The 21,474-nt window shown below is 40.1% G+C and overlaps 1 protein-coding gene across 2 annotated transcripts in view; it reads left to right on the top strand.

Annotated features, from left to right (window-relative positions):
- Positions 1 to 21,474, top strand: part of CEP104 (centrosomal protein 104) — a 79,544-nt gene that overhangs the window by 10,239 nt on the left and 47,831 nt on the right. For both annotated transcript variants that reach the window (XM_072156198.1, XM_072156197.1), the window contains exons 5-11: positions 543 to 602; positions 5,474 to 5,550; positions 11,715 to 11,883; positions 13,168 to 13,323; positions 16,652 to 16,906; positions 17,196 to 17,399; positions 17,500 to 17,667. In XM_072156198.1, the coding sequence (XP_072012299.1) occupies positions 543 to 602; positions 5,474 to 5,550; positions 11,715 to 11,883; positions 13,168 to 13,323; positions 16,652 to 16,906; positions 17,196 to 17,399; positions 17,500 to 17,667 (1,089 nt within the window). The remainder of the gene's footprint in view (positions 1 to 542; positions 603 to 5,473; positions 5,551 to 11,714; positions 11,884 to 13,167; positions 13,324 to 16,651; positions 16,907 to 17,195; positions 17,400 to 17,499; positions 17,668 to 21,474) is intronic.

Here is a 21,474-nt window from a genome sequence, read left to right as displayed (position 1 = left end):
AGGCAGATGTCCTTGGCAAATTCATTAATGAGCCCCATGATCTGCCAGAAGTCTGCAGGACATGGGAGGTCCCAGGAAATCTAGAAACCTACAGCTGGCGGGTCACGTGACCCATGGCTCCTCCAGGCAGTAAAATAAAGTTTATCGAGGTAAGTACAATATGGGTTACCCTATGCAGGTATTATACTCACCATGGTAAACTTTCTTATATGTGGCCAACCCCTTTAATGACCCAAGTTACAACAGTCATATTGAGTATCCTAATATGAAGTGTATTCAGGGGAAAAGGTGATCAAACATTGGTCTTATTATTATTCAACGTTACTCACTGAGCCTTTTAAATGCTGTGCTTTGTCCCACATAAAACAAACCCTCTAACAATAGCACTATCAAAAAAGTAAAGAAGAAACATCAGGGCTTTTGGAAGTTGATGACAGAAATATGTCAAAAAATCCAGGCGTGAAGAGGTTAATTTAATATTTCCTAATGTATATATAGGGTATTCATTGTGTAATCTATTCTATTATTTCTATTGTTTTTAGGTTGCACTTATAGCAATAAATATAATCGGTGATCCTGTGGACTTTCATGAGGAAAATCTGGTAAGAGCCTAATAATTGCTTATACAATCCTGTCTCAAGTGGTAAATACATGACCTATAACAAAAATACATAAAAGACCTAAATGAGGACAATACAATACAAATAATCTGTAGTCCATCGCCTTGTGCATAAGGAACAACTGTTTCTGCTCATCTTCATTTTCTATTAGGGTTGCACGATTTATCGAAACCTTGATACAGGCAGTAAGTTGAGTTGAGTTTGTATGTAAGTCGGAAATGTATACTTTATTATTGTAACCCCAGTCAAAAAATTTTTAGTCTCTGTGACAATTGGATTTTAAAAATGTTGGATTGTCATAAGAACCAAGATCAACAATAAATCTTAATTGCAGGCACATGTGATGACTGTTATAGCTGTTTATTGTAGCCTAGGACTAAAGTACAGTAAATTACCAAAATCCAGAGGTCCGTTTGTAACTAGGGGTCGTATGTAAGTCAGGTGTTCTTAAGTAGGGGACCGCCTGTATACATAAACCAAGCTATTTTCTTACTTAGATCAGTTCAATACTGTTATTTTGTTATTTGCAGTACTGAATGACTTGTGCTCTTGTACAGACTCCTAGTTTCAGTCTGCAGGGGAAAAAAATTTGCAAAATCCGGGAAAAATGTGGACATGATTTTGTGTTCAGTCCATATTCATTTTTTTTCATGTCCGTAAGCCATCCATTTTTTTCACATATGCAAAAAAACAGCTGGGTTTCTAATCTACTTCTTGCCCTGCGCCGCCCCCCACCCCCAAAAGTTTGCATTGTATTCCTAAATGCAATGTAAAAGCCGCATGTGACCGCAACCTAAAGATTCAGATAATCCTTTTTTTCTATTTTATTATTATTATTTTTTATTTTTATGTTATTGTATCATATTTTCTTCCCACTTCCCCGCTGCAGTCTCTGTGAGTCCTAGCTGCTGTGACTCACATCCCTAGCTTAGAGCTTTTGATTAATTCTGACACCTCAATGAGCTAGCAAGGAAGATTTTAGAGCCATAATTAGATTAGTAAGTAAGGAGAGGAATAATGAGAGCACTTTTCACTGGAGATGTTACAGAGTTTATGCAAAGTTTGTTGAAAAGTTAATGACTATTTAAAGGAAATCAACCTTTTTTAGTGCGTTTAACGCAAGTGTAATTACTCGCTTGCGTGTGCCCACTGCACACAGGCTCTTTTCTTCATTAAGCTGTTAATTTTTTATTTTTCGTGCATATTTTAAAAAGTCCTTTTTTCACAGAAAATAAGCCATTAACAGCTAAATGAAGAACAGATCCTGTTTCAGTTGGCACATGTCAGTGAGTAATTATGCTTGGGTTTTAAACCTCTAAATGCATGTGGTTGATATCCACTTGGCATACACTTAGAATTTTCTTTCTAACCCCCTATGGCTGTGGAGATATCAGTCCCAGTATCTGACCATTTTAATCTGTGTTCTGTCAGAGAGGAGAAGCTGGGGCTGGAGACGTGTGTTATTCTAATCTTCTCTCATATTGTAAATACTACATCAGTGGTAGACAGTGTGTGATCTCTCTATGTTCATCTAGATGCTGTGTATTGTGTTAACATTCTGCTTATATTCAGTTAACATTTAGTTTACACCGTGTTTACAAATGGCAATGTTACAAAATGCGATGCGAAAGGGATTCACACGTAATGGAAACCAGGACACCGTGTTAACGCAAATAAAAAGTACACGCCATGTGAATGCAACCTAAACGCAAATCTAAATGGGACAAATGCCACGCAAACACGTACATGGAAATCAACTCAAGAGCTACGTAAACATGAACACAACGTTAATGGAATGTAAACGCAAATGTGCCACAATTGCTGAGTAAATGCTATATAATCGCAAAGCATTCACCCGATGAGCGCAAATCCTATGTGAACGCAAATGCAATGCAAACACCATGTGCATAAAAAAGAAACAAGAGCACCACATGATCGTTAATGCAACGCAAGCACCACGTAAATGCCATATGAACGCCACATAAATGCACATAGGATGTAAGCGCAATAACGATGTAAGTGGAAATGTAAACATCGTGATTGTGAAAATGTACTGTAAATACCTTTGCATGACGTTTATATTTGCATTGCTTTAACATTGCGTTTTGCGTCTGCGTTTACGTCACGATTACATTATGTGTGCATTTTCATCACATTTGTGGAACATTAGCAGAATGTGTGTGAACGCAGCATCTAGATGAGCAAAGAGAAATCACAGCTCACTACTGTTCATAGTAGCTTCTTTGACATTCCAATCGGCCGCAGGCAGAGAGGATTAGCATAATGCATGCCTCCAGCTCCTCCTCTCTGACAGAACAGACATTATAATGGTCAGATACTGGGACTGATATCTCCGCAACCACAGGGACTAGGAAGAAAATTCTAAGTGCTCCTATATCTTTGTAACCGCCCCTACAGAATGTGCTAATCTCATGTGTGAGATGGGGAAAATGCCTCTTTAAGATACATATATATGACATTAACCTTGTCACGACTGCCATATGGCTATACACGTCCTAACTGCAGAACTGTTGTTCACGACAGTGTCCATCTTGAAATGGCTATATCTCCTGTACCCCTTAAAGACCTGGACATTTTTTTTGTTTTTCATTTCCATTTTTCACATCCCAACAATAAAATTTTGTAACTTTTTTTTTTTTTTACACGTAAAGAGCTCTGTGAGAGAATGTTTTCTGCGTAACAAATGACAAATGCTGTGAAAATGGTGAAAAAATGCATTTGCTCCGTTTTCTTGTGGGCTTGGATTATACGGCGTATATACGCCCCCATAAACGGCAATGTGCTCATGGAGCCCTATGTAGAGCGTTACAGTGCTGCACACGTACGGCACCATACCATTCCGTAGCTGAGAGAAAGATGGGACATGTAATACAACGCTATATATCGCTATGGAGAAGGGCCTCTCCCCGACGCCGATGTATGCCTTCTGTACTACGGTACGGCGGGCATACATCGTGTAAATGTGGCCTTAAAATTCAACAAAAAAAATTATTTTTATATACAGCTTTTTAAGGGAAGCGCTCATCAATTGGCCTTATAAACGACTAGCAGTATGTTGTCAAGCAGAAAAACAGCTTCTAGATTGTGTTTTTGTCATGGCCTGGTGTGGTGTCATCACTCAGAAAATTAACTTTGAAGTGACATTGTAAAGTTCTAATAATAGATATTGTCTATTGTTCTGTGTATTGTTAAATGTAATTTGATACAAATAACTACACTTGGTGTCAATGTGATTATTCCCAAAATACATCACTCGGTGGACACCAGAAGGACTCGGTGATACTTATAAAAAGTCTCCTTTATTGGCGTCATCCAGGTTGCAGAATACAGGATACCAGATACTTGCACAGGTTATCAGTCACGTGTCCATGTCAGTCAGTGTATCAGTGAGTGTGTGTTCTGTAATGGCCGGGAGGTTCCATCTCTTCCTGTAGCTCTTCATATGTCATGGTACACCTGTTGTGTCTTCTCCATGTGTCTGTGAGAGTTTCAGTAGTGAGAGAAAAGTCCAGCTGTCCTAGCTGTCGTAGCTTCGATGTAACAGCCTCTCGGTCCCAGCCGCCATGACACTGTCCGTCTGTCATATATAGTCATAGCAGAGGTGTGTCTTGTAGTGCTGGACGTTCTGTGTCCCTATATATGGTCTTCATATATATTTAGGCTGGATGTAATGTACATCCCTACCTGTATGTCACAGCTCATGTACATCTCGTGTACAGCTCGTGTTTAACTGTTCATGGTCTACAAGTGAATATTGTGATATATACTTTTTAACAGACATATAAATTGCTTTTATGTAGTCAAGGAGGCGGAGTTTAACACAGAAGCCAAGTTTATCCTGCCTTAAAATGCCCCCTTCACTGTGATTGATGGTGGTGCGTCGAGGGATATCATTGATCATATTTCCTGAAGTTGGGCACATGATTGTTGGGGGGGGGGCCTTTGGCAAAGCAAATCTTTCTTTACCAAGGCGACGGTGCCCGGCAGAATTGAGAGGAGCGTCAACTGTGACTGACCTGTATCAAAAACCGTGGTCCTGAAGGGATGTGTAGGATTGGTCCCACCTCCGTACCTCCAACAAGTCTCTGGGACCTCCTGGGTATATCCCATTGAGCATGAGGTGACACCTGTGTAGTTTGTAATTTTTTTCTTGGGCTCTACAGGACAGGGACATCTTGTCAGAGAAGAGGAATGACTTTTCCCAATCATTGTCTGTCATAGTAATAGACAAGTCGGATTGGCACGCTCCCACAAACCCTGGCCTTCCCGGGGATGAGTCCTCCTGGGAGATGCTACACAGTCGGGAGAGAGCGTGTTCTGGTGGAGATGGGAGACTGAATAGGCCCTCAAACTCCATGAGGGAGGAGCCGAACTGTGCAGATAATAATAGGATAAACTATCCTATCAATTTAAAGTCTTGTATGTCTTGAAAAAACAATGTAAAAATTGTTATAATATGTAAAGCTTTTCCAGAGAGATTGTCATTCAAAGAAGCGCGTAGCTGAATGTGAAAAATTCACCTGGACATTCAGGCACCAATGACTAGCGGTCACGAAGGGGTTAAAAGCTGCCAGTTAACACAGTGTACACCTACAAGATGATTTCTTATAGTTTGGTTTTATTGGTGCACACAAAATTTTGACTTTTTTACTAAAGGCAAGGGGCCCTGCAATAGATTTGGTTACACTTTCCACTGTATTAGATAGGACCTTTAACGTTTCCTTTAAACATACATTGGGTAGACTACAGTTTATATAAAGCTTATTCTGCAGACTGATCTTGTCTTATTATTGGTGATTCCTCCCTCTGACTATTTATTTATTTGCTTGCAGCCGACAAGAGATAAACTTATTGATCAGTACCTGGGAAACAGCTCGGAGGACCCGGCCATTGATACGACATATACTGGGTAAAGAATTCCCTTGATCATAAACAATTGGTTGCATATATGTTAATTGGGTTCATGGGCCATGATCATATTAATATGTTGTCTGTCTTTCTACCACAATAAATTGTGTGTCTAATTTAGAAAGGTGATGATACTGTCAACTATCCCTGCAGCCCCATAGAATGTGTTGTAACAAACAGAAGTCTTTCAACAACCCTAGAAATGTTGTATGGCTTTATTCCACCAGGGGGAGCAATAATCCCGAGGATAATGCCTCATTCTCTATTATACAGAAGAGAATGATAAATGGACTGACAATATGGAGTTGAGTGCACAGCGGACATAGCGACACTCGCTTTCTAATTCTTATTACCCTGACCACATCATTAGTTATGCCGTTCTCTAATGTAATCTTGACAACTGCCGGGAACACACTGGTTTATGTGGTACAATTAGCCCAATTACAAGAGATAATCTGTGAACTATCAGACGATTAGATACATTTATGGACTCTTAGAGCAAAACTGACCCAAAGCTCTTGCTGGGGATGAGTGCTCCATCTGGAAATCGCACAAAGGATTAACATTGATTCTTTTGAATTCTTTTTTGCGAAGTGACCATAAGATATCCCTACACATGTTACATGGCACTTTTCAAAGCTGTAATAGTTGTTTGTTGATGGGGATAGATCATTTTGACTCTTTTTAACTTCCTTATAGGATGACTAAAAATAAAATCATATATTAATAATCTATATATATGCATATATGATATATGAAATACTCTCATGTCTACCTGTACACCTGCCCACCTGCAATTTTATGCCTCCAAGTATGTCCGGATTAATCCAGAGCTCTCGGTGAAACCAAATATTCCACTGAAGAAATCGCATTAAGCTTTAGTTACTTTTCCGCACTTTCCAATATATTCTGGGGCAACACCATATCTGTGCCATAGATTTTGAGTCCAGTGAGCCCTAGACAGAAGTCTGCTTTTCATTTTTTAGAAAAATGTTTTTAATTTTTGCTTAGACTTAAAGGGGTATTCCAGGAATATGAACATCTGATTCAAAAACCCATGATGCTATAAATAAATGAATATAATGTCATTGGTCACAAAATGGAGCTTAAATAAATAGATTGATTTTTCTGATTTTATGGCCGCTCTAAAGTATGAGGAGTTATCACCTCCACAGCCACTGGAAACTACAAATCCCTTGATCTGTTAGTTGTCAGTAACTCCCCCTCCCTCTTATGCTCTGCTCCCAGTGATGATGGTACAGACTGTCCTGCTCTGTTACCATAGTAATGATGTGTAACTATCATGACACATCGCCAAAACACCGGCCATACTGGATGCACTGCAACCAACCGACTACAGCCGAACATAGTGGTGATCACATGACCTGCCCAGGCTGGTGCAGGACATGTGACCAGCGGCCATCTTCTGTCATGCGTCTGCTCCGCTCGAAGGAAACCGATTAAAGGGCCGGTAGCATTTAAATTCTTCATTACAGTTTATGTCACCGGCATTTTTCTGCTAAGGGTTCATTCACATTGCCCTCTGTGGGGACGTACATGCGGCCGCAATCTGCGGCCACATATACGTCTCCATAGACGGCAATGGCGGTACGATGCCACACATGTGTGGCACCGTTCCGCACCGCACACCAGGAAAAGATAGAACATGCTCTATCTTTTTTCCCTGGTGTGAGGCCGTGCGCCGCTATTTCACCTCCTCCTCCTCTCAAGCACGGTGGGTATACCACATGTGAATGCAGCCTAAGGGGAGCAAAGTTGTAAATAACAACTAACTACATATTAGCTAATATTTTACTGACTCATTTGTATATGAATTATGCTGATTCCTGGAATATATATATAAAACAGCCAACATAAAAACAGCCAACACCCGCCTGTCACTGGCGGTTTTGGCACCAATCACGGCAGTTAACCTAAACCTAACTTACCATTAGATGCGCGCCGCCATCTTGGATGGCCGATCGCCGCCCCCTGGAACATCATCGGAGGGTGGCGAACGTTTGCTATGGCAGCCTAGAATCTCATTGAGACTTTTAGGCTTGCCAGGTGCAATGATTTCTAATAGCCAGCAGAGGGCAGGCTATTAAAAATCAAAGTAAAATAACTATATACTGCAATACAGTAGTATTGCAGTATATAGTATTAGCAATCGGACCCTGCAGGGTTAAATTACCCTGGAGGTTCTAAAATAATGGTAAAATTTTTTTTTTTTTTTTTTTTTAAATATATGAAAAAAAAGTAAAAGTTTAAATCCCAAAATGTCCGATCTATCAAAATATATTAGAGATTTTTTTTTTCTCAGCGTTTAACCCCGTAACAGAAATTGGCGCCCAAAGTTGAAAATGCCACTTTTTTGCCATTTTGAAAAATATAAAAAATACTATAAAAAGTGATCAAAAGCCCATACAGTCCTCAAAATGAAAAGCATTAAAAACATCATCAAAAGTCCCTAAAAATTACACCACCCACAGCTCCGTGCACTGAAGTATGAAAAAGTTATTAGTGCCAGAACATGGCAAAATGAAGAATTTTTTTTTTTTTTTGTACAGAACGTTTTAATTTTTTTTTAATGCATGAAAACATTCTAAAACCTATACAAATTTGGTATCCTCGTGATCGTACCGGACCAAAGAATAAAATAGACATGTGATTTGGGGCACTCCGTGAAAGCTGTAAAATCCAAGCCCATAAGAAAACTGCGCAAATGCGTTTTTTCATCATTTTCAATGCATTCTGAATTTTTTTCCCAGTACACAGCATGGAATAATAAATACCATCACTATGAATTTCAATTTTTTACGCAGAAAACAAGCTCAAACAGAGCTCTTTACATGGAAAAATAAAAAGTTACAGATTTTTGAAGGTGGGGAGTGAAAAATGAAAATGCAAAAACGAAAAGGGCCAGGTCCCTAAGGGGTTAAACAAGAGATCAGAGGCTTGTTCAAGTCACTTCACTGCTAACTTCACCGTAGTTAACACAACACGACACAATCAGCACTGCTACATATCGCACACGCATGCTTCTGCCATTCATAGTCCTGCAGAATTACTCATGTCCCAGCTAGGAGACAGTGGTGAAGGAGAATGGGTGATTTTATTGTTACTATTAAGCTTGTCTTGTGAAACACTCGCAGAGCAGGTTACTTGTATTAAGAGGTTTCACTGTATAACAAAATGTTGTTCTACCCCCTCTACAGTTTTAGTCTTGGGCTGTGCACCCACATTTTTCTACATACAGGCAGTCCCCGGGTTACGTACAAGATTCCGTAGGTTTGTTCTTAAGTTGAATTTGTATGTAAGTCGAAACTGTATGTTTTATAATTATAGATCAAGACAAAAATTTTTTTTTTGTCCCAGTGATAATTGGAGTTTCAACATTTTTTGCTGTAATGGGAACAAGGATTATCAATAAAGCTTCATTACAGACACCTGACAGCTGATCACTGCAGCCTTGGACTATAGTAAAGCATCCAGAGAGCTTAACCATGCAAGTAACAATACAAAACAATAGGGCTGCACCTTAACCCTTTCAGGACCTGGCCCTTTTTTGTTTTTTCATTTTCATTTTTTACTCCCCATGATCAAAAATCCATAACTTTTTTATTTTTCCATGTACAGAGCTGTGTGACGGCTTATTTTCTGCGTAACAAATTGCACTTCATAGAGATGGTATTGAATATTCCATGCCGTGTACTAGGAAGCGGGAAAAAAATTCCAAATGCAGTGAAATTGGTAAAAAAACGCATTTGTGCCGCCTTCTTGTGGGCTTGGATCTTACGGATTTCACTGTGCGCCCCAAATGACATGTCTACTTTATTCTTTGGGTCGGTACGATTACGGGGATACCAAATTTGTATAGGTTTTATAATGTTTTCATACATTTAAAAAAATTAAAACCTCCTGTACAAAAAATTTTTTTGGGATTTTGCCATCTTCTGGCACTAATAACTTTTTTATACTTTGGTGTACTGAGCTGTGGGTGGTGTCGTTTTTTGCGGATTTTGATGACGTTTACAATGTTATCAATTTTAGGACTGTACGACCTTGTGATCACTTTTTATAGAATTTTTTAATTTTTTTAAATGACAAAAAAAGTGCCATTTTCGAATTTGGGCGCGATTTTCCGTTACGGGATTAAACGCAGTGAAAAACCGTTATCATATTTTGATAGATCGGGCATTTTCGGACGCGGCGATAACTAATGTGTTTATGATTTTTACTATTTATTTATATTTATATCAGTTCTAGGGAAAGGGGGGTGATTTGAGTTTTTAGGGTTTTTTATTATAATTTTTTTTTTTTTTACTTTTTTTTATTTTTATTTTTAGTACTTTTCAGACTCCCTAGGGTACTTTAACCCTAGGGGGTCTGCACGATCCTATCATATACTGCCATACTACAGTATGGCAGTATATGGGGATTTTACTCCTCATACATTACAATGTGCTGATAGCACATTGTAATGCATGGGTTAACCAGAAGTAGCCTCGGGTCTTCGCGAGACCCGAGGTTACCATGGCGACGGATCGCCGCTCCCCGATGACGTCACGGGGAGCGGCGATCCTCGAAAAGATGGCGGCGCCCACGCGCCGCCATGCTTTTGAAGCCGCCGGCAGCATTGCCGGCGGCGATCGAGGTGAAAACACCCGCGATCGGTGCTAGCACCGATCGCGGGTGTTACCGGTAAGCCTTTGCTGCAATATGCAGCAAAGACTTACCGGCTATGGAGAGGGCTCAGCGCGTGAGCCCTCTCCATGCACCCGCGGCCGACCCGTGACGTGCTATTACGTCACGGGTCGTGAAAGGGTTAAGCTATAAACTGGCTACATCCTGAAGGGATTAAAAGACAGTGGCACATGGCTGCCGCCAACTTGGTTGAGATCGCCGATCCCTGTGACGTCATTGGGGAGCAGCGATCGGTTGGCAGAACAGCATCAGGTCTTCTTCCGACCCAAGGCTGTATGGTTTCTGGAGATTCGTTACAATGTGCCAGTGGCGCATTGTAATGAATCCTTTGTAAAAACTGTAGTTTTGCAGGATATGGTAGGAACGATCAGACCTTCTAGGGTTAAAGTACCCTAGAGCAGTGATGGGCAACCTTTTGAGCTTGGTGTGTCAAAATTCGCCAAAAAAACTAGCATAACTCAGGTGGTGTGTCACCTTGACAAAAAAAACATAATTTTGCGATATTTATAGTTTAAATAACAAATATGTATAATTATTAAACTTCTAGGCTACTTTAACCCTAGGTTGTCTGATTGATCCTACCATGTACTGACATATTACAGCAGTGATGGCTAACCTATGGCACTGGTGCCAGAGGTGGCACTCAGAGCCCTTTCTGTGGGCACTCAGGCCATCACCAGAGATGACTCCAGGTATCTTCCTGCAGTCCCAGACAGCCCAGGAGCGAAAATGAATTGAAAAAACGCTGCGACTGGAAGGGGTTAATTTTGTGGGTGACTCCAATTTCGGGCTTTCATAGTTGAGGTCCTACCTATGATGTTAGTTACAGGCCTCTCTTATCTGTGGGAGAACTTGGCGACTGCCTAAATACTTTTTTCCCAACTGTGTGTGTGTGTGTAATACAGCTAATACATTAGATAATACATCTATTGAAACATTTTATCCAATTCATTGCCAAATCATTGTACAGCGCTGTTGAAAATTTATTGTGCTCTGACCTGAACATCCTGTGTATCACAAGCTTACATTCTACATTATGATTTGTAAAGCACCACAGAATATGATGGTGCTATATGAAGATTATTATTACATTTACATTATTTATTTATATTTATTGCACACTTGTGTGGGACTAGCTTGATTGGAGGCAAGGAAGAAATGGAGATCAGTACAGGATATCATACAATTAAATCAGTGGTGGTTTTGTAGATGATTATTTTATTAGGTTTGTGATTCAACCTACACTCATGGGTAGTCTTATGGAGAAAAAGGGCAGCGCGGGAATAGGGATTCTGATTTACCAAATTGACCCAGGTGGCCCACAAAAAATCAGCAACAGTTCTTTTTCCATCTTTTAAACTGAAACATTTTGCATAACGGAAAACTTTTCGGACTGTTGCCCGATGAATTTTGCTCTCAACACTCTGGTGCTTTAAGCCTAATTGTCTCGTTTTGCAGGAAACCCAATGCCATTTCACCTCTTGATGACTTGGCCTTTGATATGTACCAGGATCCAGAAGTGGCACAAATTATTCGCAAGTTGGATGAGAAGAAACAGGAGGCTGTCCACCATGAACACTATGACTATGCCAAGAAGCTGAAGCAAGCTATTGCTGATCTGCAAAAGGTGCGAGTTCTGTTCTGTAGTCAGGAAGAGGATTTGATCCCCGTGACTCTTATGTTTACAGAGGCAGAAAATGTGTCAGGAACCTATACAGTATGTCCTTACTGAGGATTAATATAATCTACAAAATGTCTCTAGCCAAGGCAGAGATAACCGGTGTGTTATGTAGATAAGAAAATAGCAACATAGAAATTTTGCATTTAAGGGTTCACTTGTTTTAATATTTTCTGGTCTAAAACTTGGAATGGATTTTATAAGCCATATACAGGCAATAGGGTCTATAGGTTTGCTCTTAAGTTGAATTTGTACGTAAGTCGGAAATGTATACTTCTGTGGTACACACATAACGGCTGAAAATACACACAGCTATGAATTGGCTGGCGTTTTTAGCCTACTCTACCCTGGCTACCCTGAACGATTTAAGAACACCTTGCTTCATAGACCAAGCAGTTTTTCGAGATTAAATCATAGCAACCATATATAAAAAGCCAAAGTTTTCTGAGGTCTTCAAAAATACCCAAGGCAACCAAATCTTTTGTAGCCCAGAAGTGAAGTAGTGTCACAGGGGCCTGGGGGCAATTTGTATTCATTCATTGTTTTCCCCTACACTAGAATGCTGAACCTTTTAGATATCCAGTGTCCAAACCACAGCTGAAAAACCAATTATTTATCACAAAGTGCTGACGCAGCAATTTAATCATCTACCTATTGTTCCCTGCTCTGCCACAGCTGTCAATCGGGGTGCATGTGAAAATTGGAATTCCATTGTCATGAACTGTAGGTGACTGTTCTCGCAGTTGGACCCCTCACCAATCAGTTTGTTATTCCCTATCCTGTGTAATTCTGGACACCTGAAAAAATATAGTAAAAAATATTAAAGCATCTCTAACTGTAAGCACCAAATGCGAAAAACATCCAGAAACCTTGTCCTCCAGTAGCACAGATTGTACAAAAAAAGTGAAGGTCGACTCCTAAAACCAGCACTAATGCACTTTACTTAGCTCAAAATTAAAATGAAAGCTGATTTACAAATCGATGAAAATCTGCCAATTCTGATGTAGACATCTATACCCTGTGAATTCTGAATTTGTCTACATTCTACATTTGTCTATTGTATAAAACAATGGGAGTGTTAATTTCTTATTGATAGGTTTGTTGGACATTGCCTTTAAACATTAGACTAATTTTCTTAAATCTACAGATAGAGTAGATAGAGAAGATTTGGTACAAGCTTTATCAATAACGTTTGTCACCCGCACATATGAATATAACTACTCCTACTTCCAGGTGGGTGAACGTCTTGGACGCTATGAAGTGGAGAAACGCTGCGCTGTGGAGAAAGAGGACTATGACTTGGCCAAACAGAAAAAACAACAAATGGAAGAATATCGCCAAAAGGTTTACCAGCAGTTGGAGTTACACGACCTGTTGGACATTGCCTTGGTAGGTACCAAGCTTTGATACTTCCATGTAAATGGAGGCTATTACAGGTGTCAACACAGCGAAGGGAGGCTGTCAGTTTACTGTACTTGTTAACCATCAGTTTATATAATCTTTTACTCTCTTTATCAAGGTAGTCCCAAGATCAACCCTTATAATCCACATACACTTGAAGGGCGGAATTTTTCATACACTGGTGCAGTTCACTAGTGTAAGGTTAAACCCTGCGCCGGATCTATCAAGAGGCTTTGGCCGACTGATGACTCCAGCTGCAATTCTAGACCAGGTCCTGACTTGCTGAAAACTGTGCTGTAGCCTATAGTTCCTACAATCTGATGACCCACTCCAGCATTGGGCATAGCCCCCTTCAAGCCCTTCCACAGCCTTTTGATGTGGAGGTGGCAGAAAGGGGTAAATAGACTTAATAGTCCATATTTCAGCGCTTGTTTGCCCAAAAACTTGCATTTAAATCCTGATAAATCTGCCCCAAAGAGTCCACAAAAACTAAACGATCCCTTATTTATAACCTTTTCTAACAGTTACAGCTAGAACAACACAAGAATTCATGTTGAGAGTAGAGGATGTCTTTCCTTAATATCATTTTATTTATTTATTTTTTTACAGTATTAAGGCTTCAGGCGATCGATCAAAGCTCCATTGTTACTACCTAACTGAACGTTGGTATTTTATTCTCTATGTGTTAACAAATAGTTTGAAATTTCCTCATGTGACAGGACATTCCTGGGGAATTATCAGCCCCCTGTCCAGGCCAAGATCAGGTTTCTTTTAATGGAGTGATTTTTCTTTAACTCCTAATAGCATTTTAATGACAGAGAGGAAGGACATGAAGATAGAATCTTTGACAGTGTAAGGCAGACGTAACAAACAATCCTTAAATTATTCTTGAATGCTAGCAATCAGAAACTTGTAGTAGCCCTACGCATTTGATATTTTTGATTAAATTACTTTGTCCAGTATTCATTTCTTTTTCTTTTATTATGATCTTATCTTATTATTTTTTATCATCATGGCTGTTGACTCAATGATGACACACCTTTTAACCCCTTACTGAAGCACGCCGTAGTAGTATGGCAGTATATGTTAGGATCAATCAGACAACCTATGGTTAAAATACTTTAGGGAGTCTGAAAAATAGTAAAAATTAAAGTTTTTTTTAAAAAAAATTATAATTAAAAAAACCTGAAAATTCAAATCACCCCCCTTTCCTGATATAAATAAACAGTAAAAATCATAAACACATTAGGCATCGCTGCGTCCGAAAATGCCCAATCTATCAAAACAAAATAACGCTTTTTAACTGTGTTTAACGCGGTAATGGAAAATAGCGCCCAAAGTCGAAAAATTGCACTTTTTTAGTATAAAAATTCTAAAAAAAGTGATCGAAAGGTCGTACAGTCCTAAAAACTTCACCAAAACGACAACATCCACAACTCCATACACCAAAGTATTAAAAAAAGTTATTAGTGCCAGAACAAGGCAAAATCCCCCAAAAATGTTTTTGTTTTTGTAAATGTATGAAAACATAAACCTATAAAAATTTGGTATCCCCGTGATCGCACCGAACCAAAGAATAAATTATTGTCATTTGGAGTGCACAGTGAAAGGCGTAAAATCCAAGTCCACAAGAAAACGGTGCAGATGTGTTTTTTTTCACCATTTTCACTGCATTTGGAATCTTTTTCCCGCTTCCCAGTACACGACATGGAAAATTAAATACCATCACTATGGAGTGCAATTTGTTAGGCAGAAAAAAAGCTATCACAGAGCTCTTCACGTGGAAAAATAAATAAGTTATAGATTTTTGAAGGTGGGGAGTGAAAAATGAAAGTGAAAAAACTAAAAAGGGCCAGGTCGTTAAGGGGTTAACATTCATGCCCCATCTATAGCCCATAGACCATATCCAGAGGTTTTAGCAGGGGTGCGGATGTTGATGTGAAGTCACCGCTGAGTCTCTGTTAATGTTACAAACGGAAACTGGCGGTGACAGGCAATGCCGTGCTCCAGCGCCGGAGCAAGGTGAGTATACCCTGTTGTTATTTTCTCACCCCCTACAGAAAACTCTGAGAAACTCTTTAAGGTTTCTGCATGGAGAACATTTCCCAGAATTTACCATCAATGTTATGGCTAACTAAAACTCCATCCATGTAGTTGTATACATGCATTTTGCATCCGACCACTCTTAACCCATCAATATATGAATACAGCAAACAAATATGGGACGAGAAGGAAGTAGTTATGGTAGGGACACCCTTCATTTCTGTAGTATATCACTAATGTGATATAATCCAAATACATTTGGGATGCCCAACAATCCTAAGAATATGGATTTTAATTCACATGCACTATTCACAGCAGATAACCCACTTCTATGGCCCCTTTATTCTCTAGTTTAATGGGGGTCTTGGAGGTGGGAATTCTTATAATTGTAAAGTGATGGAATGTTCTAGCAATATGCCGTTACTTTATATGATGGGAACACCTTTTTAAGTCTGGCCGCTTTTACTTTACTTGTAGATACTAAATAATATGATGGCTTTGGCATTTGTTTTTGCCCACAAACTTTTCCATTTTTCTTTTATTGCCTTAAGTGACAGATTACATCGTCCTCATATTATTTCACAGCTTTTCTGTTTTATGAGAGAGCTTTTACAAGGAGAGCAGAAACTCTCCAGAGTCTTGTGAGGAGATGTGTGTCCTGTATTCTTCAGTTTTTAAAACACACGGAAAAGAATATAAATCGGACAACAATGTTAGCTACTTACTAGTTTGTGTCAACAAATATTAGAATTCAATTCACTGGGGAATTTATTGTTGAAGTTGCATCAGTTTTCTGGCATACAAATGTCTTGATTGCTTATTTGCACAAAAATTGGCTTTTTTGTCAGCAATTGTCAACCTACTCCACTTTTCACTTTAACCTTCTTACACTACCTATTTTTTTTTCATAAAGTGGCAGATTTGCACTCATTGTTCTGCTGGTGGTGCAGTCACTGTGTACATACATGACATTACTTACCCAGTACTGACCCTGAGTTACATCCTGTATTATACTCTAGAGCTGCACTCACTATTCTGCTGGTGCAGTCACCGTATACATACCTTATATTACTTATTTTGTACCTACATCTGAGGACTTGTACAGAACATTTTCTGCTGTTTGTCAATCAGACATGTTAGCAGAGTAGCTTAAATCCTGGTGGATCAGTTTTTCACTACGTCACAGGTTAGGTGAGTGGTACACAACACTGCGTTTCCTAAACTAGTAAACAAATCCTTGACTAGATGTTTTTTTTTTTTCTTTTATTGAAAGATACGTAGAGCTCCTGAACAATCTTTGGACCCCCTGGAGCATTCAACCAGCCCCCAGCCTCCTCCACAACAGATAAAAGCTACAGCTTCTCCACCACCAGACAAGGAGAGAAGTACAGAAAAGAAGACCAAAAGGGAGCGGCAGATGGTGCCTGAAAAGTTACCAAAAGTCACCTCTCCCAAGCCAGTGCCTCAACATCGTTCTCCATCTCCTCCTCCAGCTCCAACCCCGGCTGCATTTGTTCCCAGCATCAATGTAAGTCCCTGATATCTAGAATATTGGTCATATTTTCTATTTTGTTACAGTATTTGTCTTTATATATGGTATATAAAAAGATTTTGTAGCAATCTGATCAACATCCAGAGATCAATAAAAATCTGAAGTGAAGTTTGGAAAGATAAACCCATTCCTGTGAAGGGAGCCCTTCTTCCCAGGAGCCGTGCACCATGGCTAGTAAATGTAGCTGCAGATTACTGAACCTTTCCTGCATTAATTGAAGTTGTACAAGATTGTGACCTCAGTGAACTGTTATTCTTTTATTCAGGTTGATGCTTTACCTTATGATGAACGGCCTCTCCCAGCTCAGCGGAAGCAGAAAGAAGATGCATTTACTTACCTGGAGCCTGAAGTAAACGAGGATTTTGTTGGGGACACCCCCAGGAGCAGGATCACTGGTGAGCCGGAACCACTGACAGAGAAAGCATTAAGAGAAGCTGGTTTTGCCATTGAAATTTTCGGTGAAGCTCTGGTACGCATCTAATTCTTTGCTCATCTGCCAGAGAAAGATTGACTCGTATAATAGGAAATTCTTTAGAAAAAAATTTAAATTTTTTTTTAATATAAATTAGGTTGCAGGAGCTTATTCTAAGACTTGGTCATACAGAGAAGACGCCTTATTAGCTGTATACAAGAAGCTCTCAGACGTGCCCACAACAACCACCAAAGATGATTTAAAGAATATGCTGAGGGCAGCTATCTTCCTTATTCGAAGAGCCATTAAAGACAAAGTGTCTTCGGTGAGTCACTAAGCTATCCCGATGCCTTTCGTATATAACCGCATTCCCATCTCCAAGATTGGGGCCAGAAACATACTATGGAGGTGTTAATGATATATTCCTCTACGGCGGCCATCTTGACCCAAGATAACCAAAAAGAAGCCATTTTAGGTCTGACCTGGAGGGGTTATGTTGCCCAGTCAACATACACCAACCCCAAGAGGGGAAAGAAATTCATTGACCCTAAGAATATGCTCAAGGTGGATAAGGGCAATTACAACATTTTAATTTCCAATAGTCGCCCGGCTAGCGACCAAAAAAAGCCTTTTGAAATCCACCAAGGCCAGATAAGCGATAAAAAGCCAGATAAAAACTTTTATTGACTCTCGCTTAAGAACAGTGCAAACTAGTGTGTTAAAAAAGCAAGTTAGCAGTGTCCACACTCCTAGTACTATGTTCATGATCAGGGATATAGGGGGATGCTATCCTTGAAAGGCATAGGGTTAGAACCAAACAGGGGGGTCCCCCCTATATTACAAGTGGACGTGTTAGCAAATGGTTTGCAGATAGAGTCTACCCCTAATTGTCCCTGTTAGTACATGAGATGTTTTTAGGACTCTATCAGTCGCCAATATATCCTAAAGTCTAAATACTGACATTCTCATTGTATTTAAAGAGTGAGGTATACTGGCTACTGCTCATTAAAAATACAATTCAGCTATGCCCACCCGACATGTTTCGCCAAACTGGCGTCATCAGGGGTAAAGTCATCCCTTTACCCCTGATGATGCCAGTTCGGCGAAACATGTCAGATGGGCATAGCTGAATTGTACCTGGTACCAGGGAGCCATTTTTTGCCATAAAAGAGTTAATTTCAAAGTCACCTTTACAACATGAAGTAAGGGCGGTTAAGCCCTAGATAAAAATCTCTAACAGAGGGATGGTAACTAATGGGGAGATGGGAATCCACCTTTAATGTCAGAGTTAGCTTATTGTTGGGGTATGCCATCATTTCGATCTCAGCATCTTCACTAATAAGCTCTTAGAGGGGCCAAGGCCTCTTAGTCAAGCAATGTGGACACATCAAACAGGAGAAACAATCCCCCTCCAATACAATATTGATGACTGGTTTTAATGATGCCATCATTATTGTGATCTACAGAAAACAAACTGGACTTTAGTACTCAGAAGGCAAGAATTGTAAGGGGATTGTGAGAGTCTGAAAGTACCGTGTTATAATAGCCAGTTTATTTGTAGCCTCTTCCATTTCCCATGGTTTTCTTGAGTTACTTTAGCTTTTATAAAGGTGTATATAAATGTGAAATTCCCGAGTATATAGCCTGCCTGCACCCCACCCCCTTATACAGTTGATAAAAAAAAAAAAAATCAAACCTCACCTTTCCGGCGGCCCCCATCGGTCTTCTGTGCGAAGCAGCTGCAGGTGCATGAGACGCACAGCTCTGACGTCAGAGCCTGCGACATCACACGGACCTGCAGCCGCTGACCGACGGATCGCACAGTGAGTTTTGAGTTGTTGTTTTAACTAGAGTATAAGCCGAGTTGGGGTTTTTTAGCACATATTTTGTGCTTAAAAAAAAACTTGTGTGCTTGATCTGACTATACAGGCACGCCCTGACTTGGCACCTCCCTGCAAACTGTGACCAATCACAAATCTCTGTGGATGCTGGTAATTTACTGTACTTTACCAACAGACTGCAATGATCTACAGACCTACAGATCCTTGCAGCCTGGGGCTCAAGTGAATTTACGCAAGCTGCCCCCAGGGGGGTGTCACTAGATATGAAAGGTGTCTATAAATAATCTCTATTTTTAATCCTTGTTCAAATGGCAAAGGAAATCTAATTGTCCAATTTTTTTGTCTGGAGTTACACGAACACAATATACTGTATATACTCGAGTATAAGCAATACTGTGTACTTACCTTTCTGATGACATTGCTTAATATTCAGAGTTTGGAGAGTTCTAAGGGTGTTTGAGAAATTGTTGAAATAATGGTCTTTAAAGGAAACCTACCACTTCAAAATTACTCTTCTAACCCACAAATACCTTTAGACAGCTCAGGATGAGCTGATGCCGGACCATATCTTGAATAGAAGCAGAAACCGCTGTATTCCTGGGAAAAATGTTTGAAGCGGTATATTCATATCCACCTTCGGTGCACCACGATATTGGTGTTCGCTACATGCGCGGCCGGCTTCCAGTGCAGCTGCGCAAACTACCGCCGAAGCCTCGTAGTATTGCAAGGCTCCGGAGAGAAGACCGTGTGCTCGACGAATCATAGATGGGAGTGACGCTGACACGACGAACGGTCGTGCGCATGTATCGAACACAAATATCGTGGTCCGCTAAAGGTGGATTATAATACCGCTTCAAACACTTTTTCCAGGAATACAGCAGTTTCTTCTTCTATTCAAGATATGGTCCTGCATCCGCTCATCCTGAACTGTCTAAAGGTATTTGTGAGTTAGAAGGGTAATTTTAAAGTGGTAGGTTTCCTTTAACCCCTTCACGCTCCGTGGCGGATATACATGAAGGGTGTATGAAGAGGGCTCACGGGCTGAGCCCTCTACATACAGAGATGGGCTTTGCTGCATATCGCAGCAAAGACCCATCGTTAACACTCGCGGTCGGTGCTTGCGGTGTTGTTTGATGCCAGCAAAGTCGGCGGTGGCACTTAAAGCAGTGGCTCATTGTAATGTATAGTGTGCAGAAATGCCATGTACTGTAGTATTGCAGTATATGGTAGGAAGCATCTGACCACCAGGGTTAATGTACCCTAGATGGTCTAAGAAATGGTGAAAAAAAAAAGTTTATTTGGGTATCGCCACGTGCCAGAATGCCCGATCTATGAAAATATAAAAACGGTTACGGCCGGCGGTGACCTCGAGACGGGAAATGGCTCCCAAATGTCCAAAACGTGACTTTTACTCCTTTTTAATGAAAAGTGTTCAAAATGTAGCACAGTCCTCAAAATGGTAGCAATGAAAACGTCGGGGCGACGATACGCGTGGGGAGCTCATCACCCCTGCAATACTTGGGTATTATTTGCACATTGCACGCACTTGCACTTTCAGGTTCCTTTGATATTTTACTCATGCTTTGGCTGCTTACAAGACTTATGAATTTTTAGGGAGGCACTGTATGTAATAGTGAAACAAGTTCACTCTGCTAAATCTCTCTACTCTTTTATTGCATTATTTCTTAACCCCTAGAGTATTTCCAAAACCACTTTTTTATCTTAACTTGGCAAACTCATGTGGTTGAGCAATATATATCTATACCTGCAGTGTGCTCTGCTCAGTCATACAGTCGCTCAGTGTTTGCTTAGGTCTATAGTTACTACACCAGAAAGGTCACAAGCGCAGGACATCGTTTCTAAGTAGCTGTGGTTGTCAAGTTAAATGCCATCGACCAATCATGGCTTTTTTTTTTGTGAGAGAAGCCAAAAATGCAAATAATAATAATATTGCCCGCCGTAAAGAAGGTTTTCCAATATGCCACAAGGAACATGTAAAAGGGCTAGAGCTGATGTAACAGGTTAGATTCATTTCTGTTGTAGATGATTTCTTAAGATGCATTATCAGCGCTATCAGCTTCAGCTAAATCTCCACCCGCAGAATTAACATTTCATCTGCAGGGATGAGGAGCTCTATACGTCAGCTCTTAATCAGAGAGCAATTAGATGACTACATGCCGCTGCCAGGAGAGTGTAGTCAGAGCGGTTGGGCAGCCACTGGAATTCTCCGATTCCAGCTGCTCTTGGCTCTGTGGTAGTGGATAGATGTGTGACTATTATAAAACTGATGT

This window comes from Engystomops pustulosus, chromosome 6, assembly GCF_040894005.1.
Source record: "Engystomops pustulosus chromosome 6, aEngPut4.maternal, whole genome shotgun sequence".
Lineage (NCBI taxonomy): Eukaryota > Metazoa > Chordata > Amphibia > Anura > Leptodactylidae > Engystomops > Engystomops pustulosus.
Note: the sequence above shows the minus strand (reverse complement) of the source record. Positions and strands in the feature narration are given on the sequence as shown.